Source organism: Solea solea, chromosome 9 (assembly GCF_958295425.1).
Source record: "Solea solea chromosome 9, fSolSol10.1, whole genome shotgun sequence".
NCBI lineage: Eukaryota > Metazoa > Chordata > Actinopteri > Pleuronectiformes > Soleidae > Solea > Solea solea.
This window is the reverse complement of record NC_081142.1, coordinates 27,414,505-27,430,703: the sequence shown is the minus strand read 5'-3', so window position 1 is coordinate 27,430,703 and position 16,199 is coordinate 27,414,505. Positions and strand designations below refer to the sequence as shown.

At 40.5% G+C, this 16,199-nt stretch overlaps 1 protein-coding gene across 2 annotated transcripts in view; it reads left to right on the top strand.

Moving 5' to 3' along the window:
• The window catches only part of tgfbr3 (transforming growth factor, beta receptor III), an 87,390-nt gene that overhangs the window by 57,927 nt on the left and 13,264 nt on the right, over positions 1 to 16,199 (top strand). The window contains exons 7-14 of one of the 2 annotated variants that reach the window (XM_058638269.1): positions 464 to 611; positions 3,902 to 4,091; positions 4,815 to 5,098; positions 5,885 to 6,040; positions 9,674 to 9,817; positions 10,269 to 10,454; positions 13,143 to 13,436; positions 15,083 to 15,209. In XM_058638269.1, the coding sequence (XP_058494252.1) occupies positions 464 to 611; positions 3,902 to 4,091; positions 4,815 to 5,098; positions 5,885 to 6,040; positions 9,674 to 9,817; positions 10,269 to 10,454; positions 13,143 to 13,436; positions 15,083 to 15,209 (1,529 nt within the window). The remainder of the gene's footprint in view (positions 1 to 463; positions 612 to 3,901; positions 4,092 to 4,814; positions 5,099 to 5,884; positions 6,041 to 9,673; positions 9,818 to 10,268; positions 10,455 to 13,142; positions 13,437 to 15,082; positions 15,210 to 16,199) is intronic. The other variant, XM_058638270.1, reaches the window with a different exon arrangement.

Sequence of the window (16,199 nt, the reverse complement as noted above, 5' to 3'; positions counted from 1 at the left end):
AGTTATCTCATCACATGTGGATCGTGATTAATTTAGGTCTGAATGCTCTAAATCTGTCATCAATGAAAATCACATTTGGAATTGGTTTGAGGACACATGTGTCCATACTCCTGCGAGAATGTGTCCTCAAGATGCAGTTGAGACCATAACTTTAGCAGAGGTCCTCTGACCCACAGTAGTTTCACCATATTTTGACACTACTGAGCACTCATATACAGTATCTCCCCCAGCGGAGTGATTATTGTGTACCAGAAAGAAGAGCAGAAAATCTGGGAACGTGTTGATAGCGAAGCTGAATCTCAGAGCATCAGTTCCATCTGTTCTGTTGTGCATATGTGTGTGTTTTCTTGGTCTGGGAAGGTGTCCATCTTTTTAATGAGTTGGCCAGACACTGAAGGCGTGATAAAGCATTGTCAACACAATCATGAAGAGATTCTTCTTCTCTCCCTCTCCTTTTCTGCAGTGCCTTCCAGGTGGACGTCATTGTGGATCTACGGCCTCTGGAGGAGGACGCCCCCCTGCATCGCGACGTCGTCTTGCTGCTCAAGTGCACCAAGGCAGTCAACTGGGTCATCAAAGCCCACCGTTTGATTGGCAAGCTGGATATAGTGGTGAGATTGCAATATCACAACATATAAAAGCTTTCCTGTTCTGTGCCTTCTCCACTGAGGTTTGATACAGTCTTATCACACCTCACTGTAGCTTACAAGTCGTGTCACAGACAGAAATGTCATCGCGTTGCACCGCTGGCCTTGAGAAGTTCTCACTCCACAATGTGTTGAGTTGCTGCCCAGGTCCCTGCTGCATGAGCTGTGAAAATGTAACTGCAGCAGCTCCAGGGACTGTCTTCGTGTTCGCTGCAGCAGCAGCAGCAGCAGCAGCAAGGCCATTGCATATTTTTTAGCACTATGACTATTACAGCACTTAGTCGTCCTAGAAGATTTTTTGAATCTTATTTTATTGGTGCGAAACCTGGGTGATCAGTCAAGACTCAAACATTACACTCTCAGTAAACAAAAACAAAAAAGAAGCAATTTGGGATCTCATGACATCAGAATGAAAATAAATATGGAGGCAGGTAGAACCTAGGAGCACACACACACACACACACACACATGGCTCACATGAACAACAGCTTTTTCCACGATTCCATCATTTTAAACCCCTCACACAAAAACAATAGTTTAAAACGTGAAAGAGACATTTAATTGGCTGATAGCCCCTTAACCCACAAGACTTTGCAGTATCAATATTCAGCACAGTATTAAAAAGACACAAACCTGAGCAGTATTTTATTTATCAAGTATTTCCATTCCTCTCCAATGAGCTAATGAATACCTAATTAGAAGTATTTCTATTATTTGCTTTTGTTTCTGTGGGTCATTGAATGCATCTTGTAGCTGCTCCTCTAAACTCACACTGCAGATCCTGCATTAATTGCTCTAGTTCTCATGGGCTGGAATTGTTTTTTTGTTTTTTTTGTAGACAGTAGTGGAGACAGTTGATTTGGTAATGTATCAACAGTTGAAAATCACCCATTCGCATATTTGAAGCAATTCAAATAGGACATTTGGTTTTCTAGAGAAGCTCAGCGGCCTTGGTGTAGGAAAAGACACTTTTGAACTGGTGTACAGATCCCTCGTCGAAAGTAGCCTTACTTTTCACGCTCCTGCCTGGTATGGCCACTTCAGCTGCAAAAACAACTCTAAATGACATCAACAGCAACCAAATAATTGATAAAGCTCAGAAATCTTTGCCTCTACTCTTCACTGAAACATTGGGGGGAAAAGCGAGGAGCTGCAGTGAAGAGCAGTTTTTAATGAAATTTAACCATGTCTGTGTCAGTCTCTTATTTCTATTTCTTGTTTTTTTATGTCTATCTCTTATCTTATTTTAACTGTGTATGGTTTTATTGACTTTCTGTATGTCTGGTTTTAGGATTTTATGCTGGCGAGATGAAAGTACATTTCCACCTTGGTGGACAATAAAGTTCTGTCTATTCTATTCTATTAGTTCAAATGTTTAATTGGTTGACCTCTACCTTACACTACAGGATCATTTGGCCAAATAATCTGTTCATATCAGCCTCAAATATTGTTGGGAGGGATTTGGCCAGTTATCCTCCGCTGTGGGGTCAGCAGGGGTCTTGAGCTGTCATCATAATGTGAATTATGAGCAGCACTCTCCTCAAGCATTGTGTTGGTCACCAAGTGGGACTTTGTCAGTTTTTTGCCCCAGCCTGAGCTCCCGCTCTGGGCCACAGCCACTGCTCACAGGTGCTTGGATCTGACAGGACCTCCTGTCCTAGCCACACATTCAAGACAAATCCTGCCTTAATTACTACAATACTTCAAAGGGGTCTTTACTTAGATATACAATCTTCATTAGTGTTGCTCAAGTCTCATAGGACCTTTAGAAACTGTAAGAATACGACACCTATGTAAATGTAGGAAATACAGCATAGTTGTAGATCATCTGGACAGGGAAACTGGCAGCTTTCCAGCCACTTTTATTGCTCCAGGAATGTCATTTTAAACCAAAACTGGGAAAAAAATCCTCTCACAAAACCTTTCACTTGTGCTGAGTCTGGTGACTTCTGGTATTTACTCTTCAACTGACCCTTTTTCTCCTGTGTGAACATGTAGACCTCCACTGATTTCAGCGGGGGTGTGTGGGGAGGCTCTGGGTTTCCTTAGTGTGTAATGGTGATACTCTGAGCGATGACTCTGCAGTTTGCCAGTGTGTTTGTTCAGCTGCCTGCTCGCAGCTGTACAGTAAGTCAGCGTAATGCAAACTTCAAGACTGTGAAACCCTCAGAACAACATAACAAACAAAACATATGGCAACACTTCAGATAGAGGTGCACAATAGAAAGTATGTCAGTACAACTGTAACGCAATCTAAGATTATTGACTACAGATTAAAAACTGTAAGTAATTTGATATTGCAGCCTGCAGCTGAAGTTATCTAGTGAAACTTGGGGGTAGACAACATCATTTGTGTTGTTCTTCCTCCTCTGGACTCTCTGACCAATCACAGGACAGGCAAAGAGAGTGCCTCCCATTAGTTGTTCTTTTAAGCAGCTACACTCGCACGTCCCTTCAGTGGAAAGATTGCTAATTCAGCAATGGAAACAAAAAAACTAACTAGGCCACAAATGAACTTACAAAGGGAAAATAGAAAGGCAATAGCCTCCATCCAAAAAAGTTAGTCATTTCCCACCCAGAAGATGAGACTCAACAATCCACTATTTTTTCTTGTGAGCAGCTCTAATATAGACATAGTAGATTTAAAATCCACACCATCCAAGGCACACGTATACGTTACATTTATGCACCAAATTCTTAGAAACAAACTGAGAACTTGCAGGTTCTGTAGCACTAGCACATGTAGTGAAGCAGCACGTTGTACACATGTACACACCCAACTGAAGCTAGAGCCTTCTACTGACAAGTGCTGCACGGCCTTATCATGTATACGTGAAAGGTTGAAGAACTGATGGTCAGTCTAAACACAAGGCCCAAGCTGAGAGGATCAGCTCTGTTTGTGACAGCTCATTTCAGAGTCCCGTCAGAAAGAGTTTTTGTCCTCAGCTTTGCATGAGAGACATGCTCTGTGTGAAAGGATCAGCACGCCCTCGCAAGAGTAGGATTAGGAAGCGGGGGACGATAGGATTAAATAGCAAAAGTAACATGTTCGTTTCTCAGGATTGATCGAGCTGTGACACGCCCATTACCTCACACTTGAACATGTGAGTCATGAATACATGCAGGGCTGGACTTGAAGCTAAATATCTGTGGCAGGTTCTGAACAGTAACTCATGTCTTTTGTGTCTTCTTCTACAAACACACTTTATTTTTGCATGACAAATGAAAGCGTATGTATTCTCTCTTGTCCACAGGCTTCTGACACTGTGAGTGTGAACTCCAACACAGAGAGAATGATGCAGGTGTCAAAAAGCCCCAAGCAGCACTTACCATCAGGGCCACAAGCCTTGATCAAGTGGGCAGAGGAGCACGGTTACAGTCCAGTCACGTCTTACACCAGCACTCCGGTAGCCAATAGCTTCAACATCCGGCTCAGAGAGCCAGGTAAATGGAAATAACAACCTCTGAATTATCTGTTTTAGGTTATATATGTGGAGAAATTCAGCTAAATTATTTGATTAAAGGTCCAGTATTCAGTGGATTTGCGATCTTTACCCAATTGCCAGTACGCTATCATGCTCATTTTTAGGGATGGGTAGATACCGATACTGTTTTCTTTGTCTTCTTTCTCTTTCGGGCTGAAGAAGATGGATAATGATACCAATGAAATACCTTAAATGCATGAACCCCCTTGTTACAACCAGACATTTCAGAGACATAATGCTCCAACTGCATGGCTAACATTTGCAGCTCTCACTCACATGCTGATCACATGATAAGTAAGGCATTCACATCACAGTTAAGGTTTTTTCTCTTTTCTGATTTCCAATGCCCAGTGTTGGACTCATACCACTGCTGAGTACTGTATCGGCTCATCCCCGCTCAGGATAGTCTCTCTATTGCAAATAAACGGGACAGATATTAACCTAGCCAAAGATTTTTCTTTGAATGTCAATTGGAGCGATGGCTGTCTGACAACTGTTGCACCCAGGCATTCAAGTGTGTTGTTATCATATTTACACAATACATCCTAAGTAAATGTTTTACCATTTGTTAGATGAAAAACCTGCACATTGAGCTTTCATTTAAAGAAACTAGCATGAAATGTCATCATTTTCCTGCCTGTAAAGTCAGCCTCATGAGGCTTTCACCATGTGTGACTTCCAGATGTAGTGGATCCTCTGGAGGGTATGTTCCCCCCGGAGTTCTCCATTTTGCGGGACTCCAGACCTCATCCAGGGGCGGGCCCAGGGGCGGGCACTGCTTCACGACGCACAGGCCTCCCCTTCCTCCTCCCGCCGCCTGCTTCTGAAGGCCTGCCCTTCCTGCAGCTGCCCCGGCCCTCCCCTGACGAACGGCCCTGGGAGAATGAGGAGCCCAAGGACTTTGGCCTCAGTGTGAAGTGTGAGGACACGAGGATGGTGGTCAGTGTGGACAAAGGGAGACTTCTTGTGAGTGGACAGCATGGTTATTTTGATCACAGGTCACATGTCAGTTCAATTTGGACATTGGAATTACTTCATGTTGCATCTAAATACTGTCCAACAATTGTATTGTTACCCAGGGTTATTCTAAAATGATTAGATTTATTTGCACACACAGCAATTAGTGATAGTGAATTTGACCTTTGCATTTAACCCCTCCTTTTTACACACCAGTGGTGACAAACCAGGGTGCAGGAGCAGTGGACAGCATTTATCTGCACCAAGAGAGCAATGGTGGTTATCTACTTTTCTTATTGGCACCCCAGCCCTTGACCTGTCCTGGAAATTAAACCGGCGACCCTTCAGTTATAAGCTCAGTTTCCTTCCACTTGTCAATGCGGTGCCAAAAGCCAAGAAAGACAATGAATAACCAGATAATTAATAATTAATAAAGCTGAATCACACTGTGATTAGAAAAGGAAAGTACACTGTAAACACCTATGCTGAAACGTTGTGTTTGTGGTATACACAGGCTGGCATTGAAGCAAATAGGACTGTTCCCAACATTTGGCATCTGCACTCTGGGACAGCTCAGTCAGCCCACATCACAGAATGGAAACTGGCATAGACTGTAATTACGGGAAGCTTGGGCTGGAGCTAGACCACCTTATGGGATTTGTTTATTCCTGGGAACTTCAAGTCTCACACAACCAAGTTTAATTTCTTTTAAAAAAAACTATTTTTGAAATGAGTTAATATAGGAATTTGCTTTTGATCTTCATCCAGTGTTGGCATTTTTTGATGTTTCCTCAGGCGAATGGATTTATTCATGCAAACCTCACGCTCCAAGACCCAGAATGCAAAGCAACAGTCAATGCCACCCACTACACACTAGAAACTACTCTGACTGGCTGTCAGACCACTGTATATCCCATGCAGGGAGGCCCAATGGCCCTTTACATCAACTCTGTGAGTATAATACCTGTCATTACATTGTGGTTTAAAACAGGTCATCAATTTTCAAAGTGTAGCTACAATACAAATGAAAAGTTTTATTTATTTTTAGTGCTACTTTCCTCACTGAAATTAGTTGATATTATGTGACAATTGTCAGAGCTTTTAAACACCGTAAAGATGGCCACAGATCACTTTTTGGAAACACCTGTTCTCAGGAAATAGACAGTAGTTTATCATCCTAACAAATAGAGGGAAACAGTGCTTGTGTTAGCAAGCTAGGCTAACTAGCCTAACCCCAGCCTAGCTTCCTTACACAAAGTTGAAAATTGTTTTTGTGTTAGCAATTTAGGCTAACTAACTTCTGCTTTGTAACTAGAAACACATTCACTCTGAAAACGGATGCTAGTTAGCTTTGCTTATTTATACCAATAGGGAAAGTGTGTAGGAATAGGAAAGTTTGTGTTAGCAAGCTTGCCTAACAAGCTTCCATTTATCATCTGGGAACTCCTTCACCCTGAAAATGGAGGCTCGTGAGCCTAGCTCACATCTAGAGGGAACAATATATGAGTTGCCAGTATATGAACAAGCCTGGGTAACCAAGCTAAATGGCTTGAAACACGTTCACCTAGAAAATGAAAGCTTAATTAGCCTTGCTTTGTTAAACCTATTGGGAAATAGTGCTAGAAAGCCAGGTTAATTACATTCTACTTTACATGTAGAAACACCTTAACTTAAGAAAGTGAACCTAGCTTCCTAATTCCTAGTGGGAACCAGGCTAAATGGCCTTTACATTTCATTTATGTCCACTCAATCACCCCATACCTGTTCACCTTCCATAAACTAAGCTAACTGTCTACAATTTTTGTAGTTGATAAGTAGAGGCTGGTTATCCTAGATCAGTTTAGTGAACACAGTTTCCCACTAGATGTCAGGAAGCTAAGCTAACTTACAGTTGCAAAATGACAGCTAGTTTATTTTTGTAGTTGCTAAGTAGAGGCTGGTTATCCTAGTTCAGTTTAGTGAACACAGTTTCCCACTAGATGTCAGGAAGCTAAGCTAACTTACAGTTGCAAAATGACAGCTAGTTTATTTTTGTAGTTGCTAAGTAGAGGCTGGTTATCCTAGTTCAGTTTAGTGAACACAGTTTCCCACTAGATGTCAGGAAGCTAAGCTAACTTACAGTTGCAAAATGACAGCTAGTTTATTTTTGTAGTTGCTAAGTAGAGGCTAGTTATCCTAGTTTAGTTTAGTCAACACAGTTTCCCACTAGATGTCAGGAAGCTAAGCTAACTTACTGTTCCAAAATGACAGCTAGTTTATTTTTGTAGTTGCTAAGTAGAGGCTGGTTATCCTAGTTCAGTTTAGTGAACACAGTTTCCCACTAGATGTCAGGAAGCTAAGCTAACTTACAGTTGCAAAATGACAGCTAGTTTATTTTTGTAGTTGCTAAGTAGAGGCTAGTTATCCTAGTTCAGTTTAGTGAACACAGTTTCCCACTAGATGTCAGGAAGCTAAGCTAACTTACAGTTGCAAAATGACAGCTAGTTTATTTTTGTAGTTGCTAAGTAGAGGCTAGTTATCCTAGTTTAGTTTAGTGAACACAGTTTCCCACTAGATGTCAGGAAGCTAAGCTAACTTACAGTTGCAAAATGACAGCTAGTTTATTTTTGTAGTTGCTAAGTAGAGGCTGGTTATCCTAGTTCAGTTTAGTGAACACAGTTTCCCACTAGATGTCAGGAAGCTAAGCTAACTTACAGTTGCAAAATGACAGCTAGTTTATTTTTGTAGTTGCTAAGTAGAGGCTGGTTATCCTAGTTCAGTTTAGTGAACACAGTTTCCCACTAGATGTCAGGAAGCTAAGCTAACTTACAGTTGCAAAATGACAGCTAGTTTATTTTTGTAGTTGCTAAGTAGAGGCTGGTTATCCTAGTTTAGTTTAGTCAACACAGTTTCCCACTAGATGTCAGGAAGCTAAGCTAACTTACAGTTGCAAAATGACAGCTAGTTTATTTTTGTAGTTGCTAAGTAGAGGCTAGTTATCCTAGTTCAGTTTAGTGAACACAGTTTCCCACTAGATGTCAGGAAGCTAAGCTAACTTACAGTTGCAAAATGACAGCTAGTTTATTTTTGTAGTTGCTAAGTAGAGGCTAGTTATCCTAGTTTAGTTTAGTGAACACAGTTTCCCACTAGATGTCAGGAAGCTAAGCTAACTTACAGTTGCAAAATGACAGCTAGTTTATTTTTGTAGTTGCTAAGTAGAGGCTAGTTATCCTAGTTTAGTTTAGTGAACACAGTTTCCCACTAGATGTCAGGAAGCTAAGCTAACTTACAGTTGCAAAATGACAGCTAGTTTATTTTTGTAGTTGCTAAGTAGAGGCTAGTTATCCTAGTTTAGTTTAGTGAACACAGTTTCCCACTAGATGTCAGGAAGCTAAGCTAACTTACAGTTGCAAAATGACAGCTAGTTTATTTTTGTAGTTGCTAAGTAGAGGCTAGTTATCCTAGTTTAGTTTAGTGAACACAGTTTCCCACTAGATGTCAGGAAGCTAAGCTAACTTACAGTTGCAAAATGACAGCTAGTTTATTTTTGTAGTTGCTAAGTAGAGGCTAGTTATCCTAGTTTATTTTAGTGAACACAGTTTCCCAGTTTCCCGCTAGTTTTTTTTTGTAGAGTAGAACAGCGCACAACAAAAGCTGCATGAGCTTGTTAAAACAGTGACATTTTTTATCAAGAGTATACATGTCTATTATCTTTGACGGCTCTTCAATCAGTATCTTACTACAGAGGTTGACAGTGAGCCCTCAAATTCCTTAAATGTCCATGAGGAGCTGGAAAAGTGAACTCTTCACTCTATTTCCACTATTATGTCCAAAAACTGTTTAATTCTCCCATGACAATGAATGGAATAAAACAACAAATATGCACCGTTGCTCCAGTTTTATATGTAGTTACATGAAAAGTGAATGGAAAAGGGGAAATGTGAGGAACTAAATTTCTATTCAACTTTATTGTGTACAGTGGTGTTTTTATGGGATGCAACATTCACATCTGACATGCCAGATTTTCTTCATTATAATGGAATGCATTCATTCAGCATGTTTGTTCTAATGAGCAGAGATGAATCACTTCCTACCCGACCTTGTGAAATCTTTTGTAGGGAGAAATTTGGAGCACTACGTATTCAGTATGAAGAGAATAAAAAGTAGGGAACACGTCCAAGGCCATCTTTTGTGTTAACACTCAGGCGCAGGGATGACCTCTGATCTCTAGTTTGAAATAATACATTTCCATTGTCTGGTTCCCCACACATCACAGAGAATGTGTTCTGGCAGTGGCACTAAAAACAATCTTGGCTCAGACTTAGTGTCACTGAAAATGTACCTCAACATGTACTAATCTCTGACTCTGAATTCAAGCTTCAAGACATTCCCACATTTGAAGTCATAATCTGTGGTTACTTTAGAGACCACTATTTTGGTGACCACTCTCCTACCCTCTTGTGCAAATCTCTGCCTGAATTAAGCAACACTGCGTGCAGCTGCATCTGTTTACATGTAGAAATGAAAGGGTATGATTATTATTTATGAATGTTTTCTAGCTGCAGTGGCTTATGTTTTGTGAGTAACAGACTGTGTAAATGGCAGGTTCTGATAAATCTTGCTGAGACGAAGGATGGGAGTGGTGGCCCTCTGGATTATTTGGATCCGGAATCTGGAGACATTCAGTTCCCCAGGGATCCAGTGGAGAGGACACTTACTGAGCCCACAGAGCACCAGTCTGTCATCGAGGTAAGACAGTGAACTTGTGTTTGGGCTCTTCTTTCCCTCTCTGCACTCCCAGGGTGAAAGTTGACCACTGACTGAATGATCATCTAAATCTTGTTTTAAATCACGCACAGTTGGAAGAAACTCTGTTTCCCAGAGTCCCTTGGTGCTTGTAAAAAAACAAATCTGGCTGCTGAAATCTCCCCTTGTTTCCATGATGTCTGTTTCATGAACTTCATCTGACATTTTCCAATTTGAAATTTCTCCATAGTCTTCTCTCTCCTGACTTATTTTCCTTCGTCTCATGTGTTGCTCGTCTCCCAGTTATTGATCTTGTTTATTCAGTATCTTTCCTGTTTTCTGGTTGATCCAGTGAAACATCAAGACTCAGTCATGTATGGGTTGCTTAGCGGTGGAATCTAATGTCAGAACCCTGCTGATATTTGTGTTGGCTTTGTTTTTTCTCCCCTCCTAGTTCAATTGCGCATACAAAAAGAACCAGGAAACCACAGAAACCCTTCCCAAGTTTGTACCGGGACCATCCAGGCCGCAAGTCAACAACATGACGTTTAGTATGGAGTTGTACAACACGCTCCCGTCCAACATCCCCTCACGTCAGACCTTTTACACCGTCTCACACAACCAGCAAGTCTTTGTGGAGGTACGCCTTTTATTACCAATGCGTTCATTCTTGTTTGCTGATCAAAGGGATTATTCAAGTTTTTACAAGTGGGGTTGTTTGATTTTAGCCACGTAACAAAAGTCTTATACTTAATAACATCTCTGTCACTTAAGCCTGCAATGTTTTGAGAATATGATTGCCACTTTATCTCACCATTAAACAGAATTTGCATGATGATGCTTTGTAAATAATCTATATAAAAAAATCAGCAATTTAACATCATGGCCACACAGGAGTAGTTGATATTCTTCTGTATAATTCTGTATCTACCAGTTAAGTTAAAGATGTATTATTTTGTGACTTTGATGTTTGAAAACCTTCAGATTTACCTTAGTGATACAAACTTAGCGAAGAAGGCTGCAGTAGACCAGCAGCTCCTGTGACCTTGCAAACTAAAAATGCTTGACTTGGTTGTAGAGATTGAGTGGTTTCCAAACGTAAGTTTCCAGTCAGAAACAGCGAGATAAAGCAGTGAATATATTCTTAAGATACCATAGACAATCACTTTAATGCAGCGTGTTTCTATGGATCTGTTTTCTGATCCTTTTTGTGCTCTGTCTGGCTTCTCCCTGCCGTGATCTCCTAGAGAGCCATCGGCAAGGTCAATTTGTATTTAGTCTAGTTGGGGCTAAAAAGCTAACAGTCACTCTCACTGCTTTGGCATGGATTGTATCTATCTGTCTGAAAAGCCTTGTTTTACTATATTATTGATGGGAGGTCATGTAAGAGACAGCAAAGACTCCTGCTCTGAGGTCCTTTGAAGAGATGATTTATGATGGTATCAGCAGGAGATGCTGACAGTGACAGTGTGGACACAGAGCCAACACATTACAAAGACATTTTTGTGTGAGACGCTCTGGAATGATCCTCCCTCCAGAACTCACACTGTGTTGAGACCTGACCTGAGGCGATGACCAAAAGAGGCACAAGTGCACTTTGATGCTCATTGAGTAGCTTTTTTGTTCCCTTTCTCCACTTTCTCCACACGCACTCATGTTGTCAACAATCAAACTTAAAACTTATTATACATAATAAGCCTTAATGTGCTTTAATGAAACATTATTCTAATGTGTCTGTTTTTTACTCAAGAAAAACTTTAATGAGGATTTCATCACTGACGATCCAAAAGCTGGAAAGAGGAGGAATAATAACTCGAGGGCCTGTCTTGTGGTTATGCGTGGAAAAACAATACTACCAGCCTAACTGGAACTTAAATACTACTTGAAGAAATGTGTTTGCTTTGTGCCTTGTGTCAGTGTGAGAGTGCTGCTCACTGATGTGGTTTCCAGACACTCGCAGTGGCAGCTAGATTCAGACAAATAGCACAGAGAGAGCAGGGATGAATCCAATGCTCATCTTTCTCTTTAGTGGACGACTGACTTAAACTGTCATTACTTTACATTTAAGTGCAGTTATTTCATCTTTATCTCTCTCTAACAAATCTAACACATTTCACTTTCACTGTTAGATCGTTCACATTAGGTGCCTTTCAGGACACAAAAAAAACAATTACAGAACAACAACAATAAAAACAATTAAAAAAGAATTAGAAAACAAATAATCAAACAATTCAAATACAAAATGATAAGACAAGACAAAACAGTAAAATATAGTAAATAAAATCAGATATATTATGAGGGGTAAGCCAATCTGAACAGGTGTGTTTTGAGATGTGACTTTAAGGTTGACACTAGAATGATAGCTTAGCTTAGCATTAGCAGGCAGACAGAAACAGCTTTTCTCTAAGAGAAAGTATATTCCCAGATTTTCCCTCACGATGGTGCCCCATAAATTTAGATTGTAAATAGCTTGACACGACAAACAGGCACTGTTTTAACCCTAACCCTCATTCCTCACACTGACAGCTGGTCAGCGACTGACAGTCTAGAAGTACAAAGACCTTTATTTTCTTCCTATTAACAATAATAATAATAATCATAATACAAATACATTTAACTGCATTTAATGTTATTTTTGACTACAAAAGGGAGGACTAAATTTGATTTGCACTTGAATCTGCACAAAAACAGAACTGTAAAAACAAAGTTGTGGTTTTAAAGTTGTGGGGGTTTTATTTGCCAGCCTACTTCTTGGCTGCTGAGCAGTGAATTCCTGACACGACAACCCCGTTGCTATTGGACAATGTTCATGTAATGCAAGGAATATATGCAGAGGAGAAATGGTCTTTTAGGCAACTTTTTCTAAGAGTAATTTAACAATTTCATCCACAGTGTAAAAAGCATCGTCAATGGTCTCCACCATTTTGTAAAATGTGAGTTTAAATGTCACAACTCATGAACAAGGGGTTGAGATGGACTCAAATAAACACAGTAAAAAGTCCTCCAAATGAAGCACCTCAACGTTAGCCAAAGGTTCTGACAAATTCTAAACTTCATATTATTAAGAAATTGACTTCTCTATCTATCTTTCTCTAACTTTTTTTTACTTACAGTGTCTCAGGCATTCGTCTTCCATCTCATAAACATGCTAAACACAACCCTAAAAATAATTTCCCTCCGGGATCGATAAAGTAATTCTGATTCTAATTTAAAGGCACTGAAATAATAGATGATCATACATTTCATAAAGAGGCTTTTCATGAGAAAACACTAATTATTTATTGAATAAAAAAAGATTTTCTTCTCTCTCTTCTCTTCTCTTCTTCAGGTCACATCAGCCACTTCTAATCCTAATCTGGGGTTCACCATCCTATCCTGCTTTATTTCTCCTACCTCCAAGCCCAGCGTGGCCTCAGATTATAGTCTGATCGAGACCGTGTGCGCCACAGATGATTCCGTCACCATCTACCAGCCGACGGATTTCCCCGGCCCTCACACGCAGACGGAAAAGAAAAGCTTCAGCTTCACCTTCAACTCAAAACTGAACATGTCGCTGCTTTTCCTGCACTGTGAGATGACGCTGTGCTCCAATGCCAATCACAGCGACCAGAGACTGCCGCCGGTATGCAGCATAACCCTCTTTAAATCACTTTTACTCTTTCGCATGATCAACAGTAGGGCTGGCCAATTTATTGATATTATATTTATATCGTGACCTGAGACAAGATGTCATCTTAGATTTGTTTGGGTATCATATCGTGATAATGTATCTGGGATGACTTTTCCTGGTTGCATTGATTATCATCGTATCTATTACACTGAAAACATCATTGAAATACATTAAATATTATAAATTAAATACTATATTTATTTTGATTAAAAAATAATACATGGAATTGACAATACTATATTTAAAAAAGTCACATCATAATATTTCATTTTGAGCCTAATTATTTGTGTTATAGCAGATTTGACCATATTTATAGGCAAATTCCTTCATTTAACATTAAAAAGCCCAAAAAAATAAATAGGTATTATCTGAAATGAAAGGTATTAACTGTATTTTAAGCTTGTATTACAGATCATAAACTGGAGATGTTCTGTATTACATTGAGAAGCACAAACCTTTCATGAGCCTAGAGAAACAACCAGCTTTATGAGATATTATTTATGAAGCCATATCAGCCAGCCTTAGCTTGATGGACTTGATATACAGTATATATTGTGATATTTATATATATATATATATATATAAGTATCACCCAGCCCTCAATAGTTTTATTGTTCATGCCAATTAAAGCAGCTGCCAAACCTGCAGTGCCGTACGGTGTCAGCAGAGGTTTGAGTGTGGTAGTGTATCACCTTTACTCTGGACAGCACCGAGTCTGCACCCAGAGCTAACAACGAGAGATGTTATCTATTCAAAGTCTGCCAAATCTCCAGCTACAGGAAAAAAAGAATCTTCGCTCTTAGCCATTATATTCATTTTTCTATTACTCTGTTATCCGTCCAACTCATACAACGTTATTTCCTCTACTTTCTTTCGCTTGAAACAGTAGTTTTCAAGTATTGGCCCGAGGCTGAATTGTGATTGTGGAGCTAATTGTTCTGATATGATAAGAATCAGAGTCGAGTTTAAGCTAATAACTGGGTCATTTGTTTAATTTCCATACTTTTCGTCAGGTATGACAGAAGAGATTTACTTCTAGTTGAGAAATGTTCACGTTTCCCTTTTACTATTATGTAGTAAATTGTAGAGGGTACATTTTCTGTGGAGTTTCCTTACCATGCAGTTTTAGAAGGGAAAGTTCCCGAAGTGTGGTTGGTTGGTTGGTTATCAGGTATTCTGTGCATGCCTGAATATGTTCATTGCTATATCTTGTGGTTAAACAGATTTTCATCTAGAGATAAGTGATTTGACATCAGCGCGTACAGTAGTCGTTGATCTACTTTTGCCTCCACCAGTGAGTTTGAACGTGTTATTCTGTGATCGTGGCCTTTGTTTGTATTTATCTAATACAACCAAAGCTTGACACAAGCTTACTGATCCTCAAAAGCACTGGTTTTCTTTCTCCATGGACTTTGGTGTGAGAGAGTGAGCGGGTTACAAATGTATGTTTCCTTTTGGAAAACGCTGTCTAACCTCAACATAAAGCAGCAAACACAGTCAATAAAGATTTGTATCAGATTAGAAACTGGCCTGCAACAGTGTGTTTTCTGTAATATTAACAGGATTAAGATGCTAATTTTCTCCTTTTCTTCACACAGTGTTTACAACCCAGAGAGACGTGTGATTCCCTGAGTGGGGAAAACATCCTCCAGATGGTGATGAACAGCAGGACATGCACCAAGGCGCTGGTCGTGGTTGACAACAATGGTCCAACAGAACTAACAGGTTAGTGAGAGAAGAAGAAAACTGCACATTACACCAAATTAGAGTTTATGAAAGGCGCTCGTGTGTGTGTGTTTAGCTCCAATTTCTCTGACCTTGAGTACAAAGAGTGTGACAAGGGTGAAGGCGGTCTGAGGGTGAAGGAGCCAGTCAAACCTCTGTCCAGCACTTGGAGATTATAACCAAACCACAAAGCATTGCACATTACTTCCCCACATCTGGTTGTCATTAAGTGTGTGTGCATGTATTTGTACGCAGGTGTGTGCGTGTGTGTGTATATGAGTGCGTGTCTGTTTACATTGAACATCTGTACACAAGTGTGTGTGCGTGTTTGGGTATATGTACATACTCGCGTGTTGTTGACGGCAGCGAGAGGGGAGTGTGTGAACGCTGAGGCCCAGTTCTGCTGCTCGGGACCGGGCTGTGCTGAGGAGGAGGAGGTGGAAAAAGAGCATCAAGCTCCAGTTGTTTTCACTTAAGACCTTCACTGTGGCCTCCACTTTCCACTAGAGTAGTGAGGAGTGTGTGTGTGTGAGTGAGTGAGTGAATGTGGTGTGCATGAGTGAGGGGTGTGGTGGCACTCTCTCATTGGCTTTGGGAATCAAGCCAGAACCTAAAGGCTCCATCCCTCCATCAGCACTAGTTCAGCTCCTCATTCATTCATACTTACACTCATTTTATCTCGGGGGGGGGGGGGGTCAGCCTGCAGGGGAGGGCCCTGAGATCACCACCACCACATTTTACTGATTATGATCTAAACATAAGATGAGGTGATATCATAAATGCCCGAACTCTGGTGGACGGCCAGAGATTGAAAGGTCCCCTCTGAGTAATGACACCAACAAGAGACCAACAAGTGTGGTTAGTCTGAGTCAACTTCACTGACTCATGGATGTTACACGTGTCACGTCATTTTAGTCTTTAGTCCAAACAATAAACATCAGCATGGTCGAATTAGGCTCAAGGCAGAGTTAGTGTATCAGTGCACAAGTG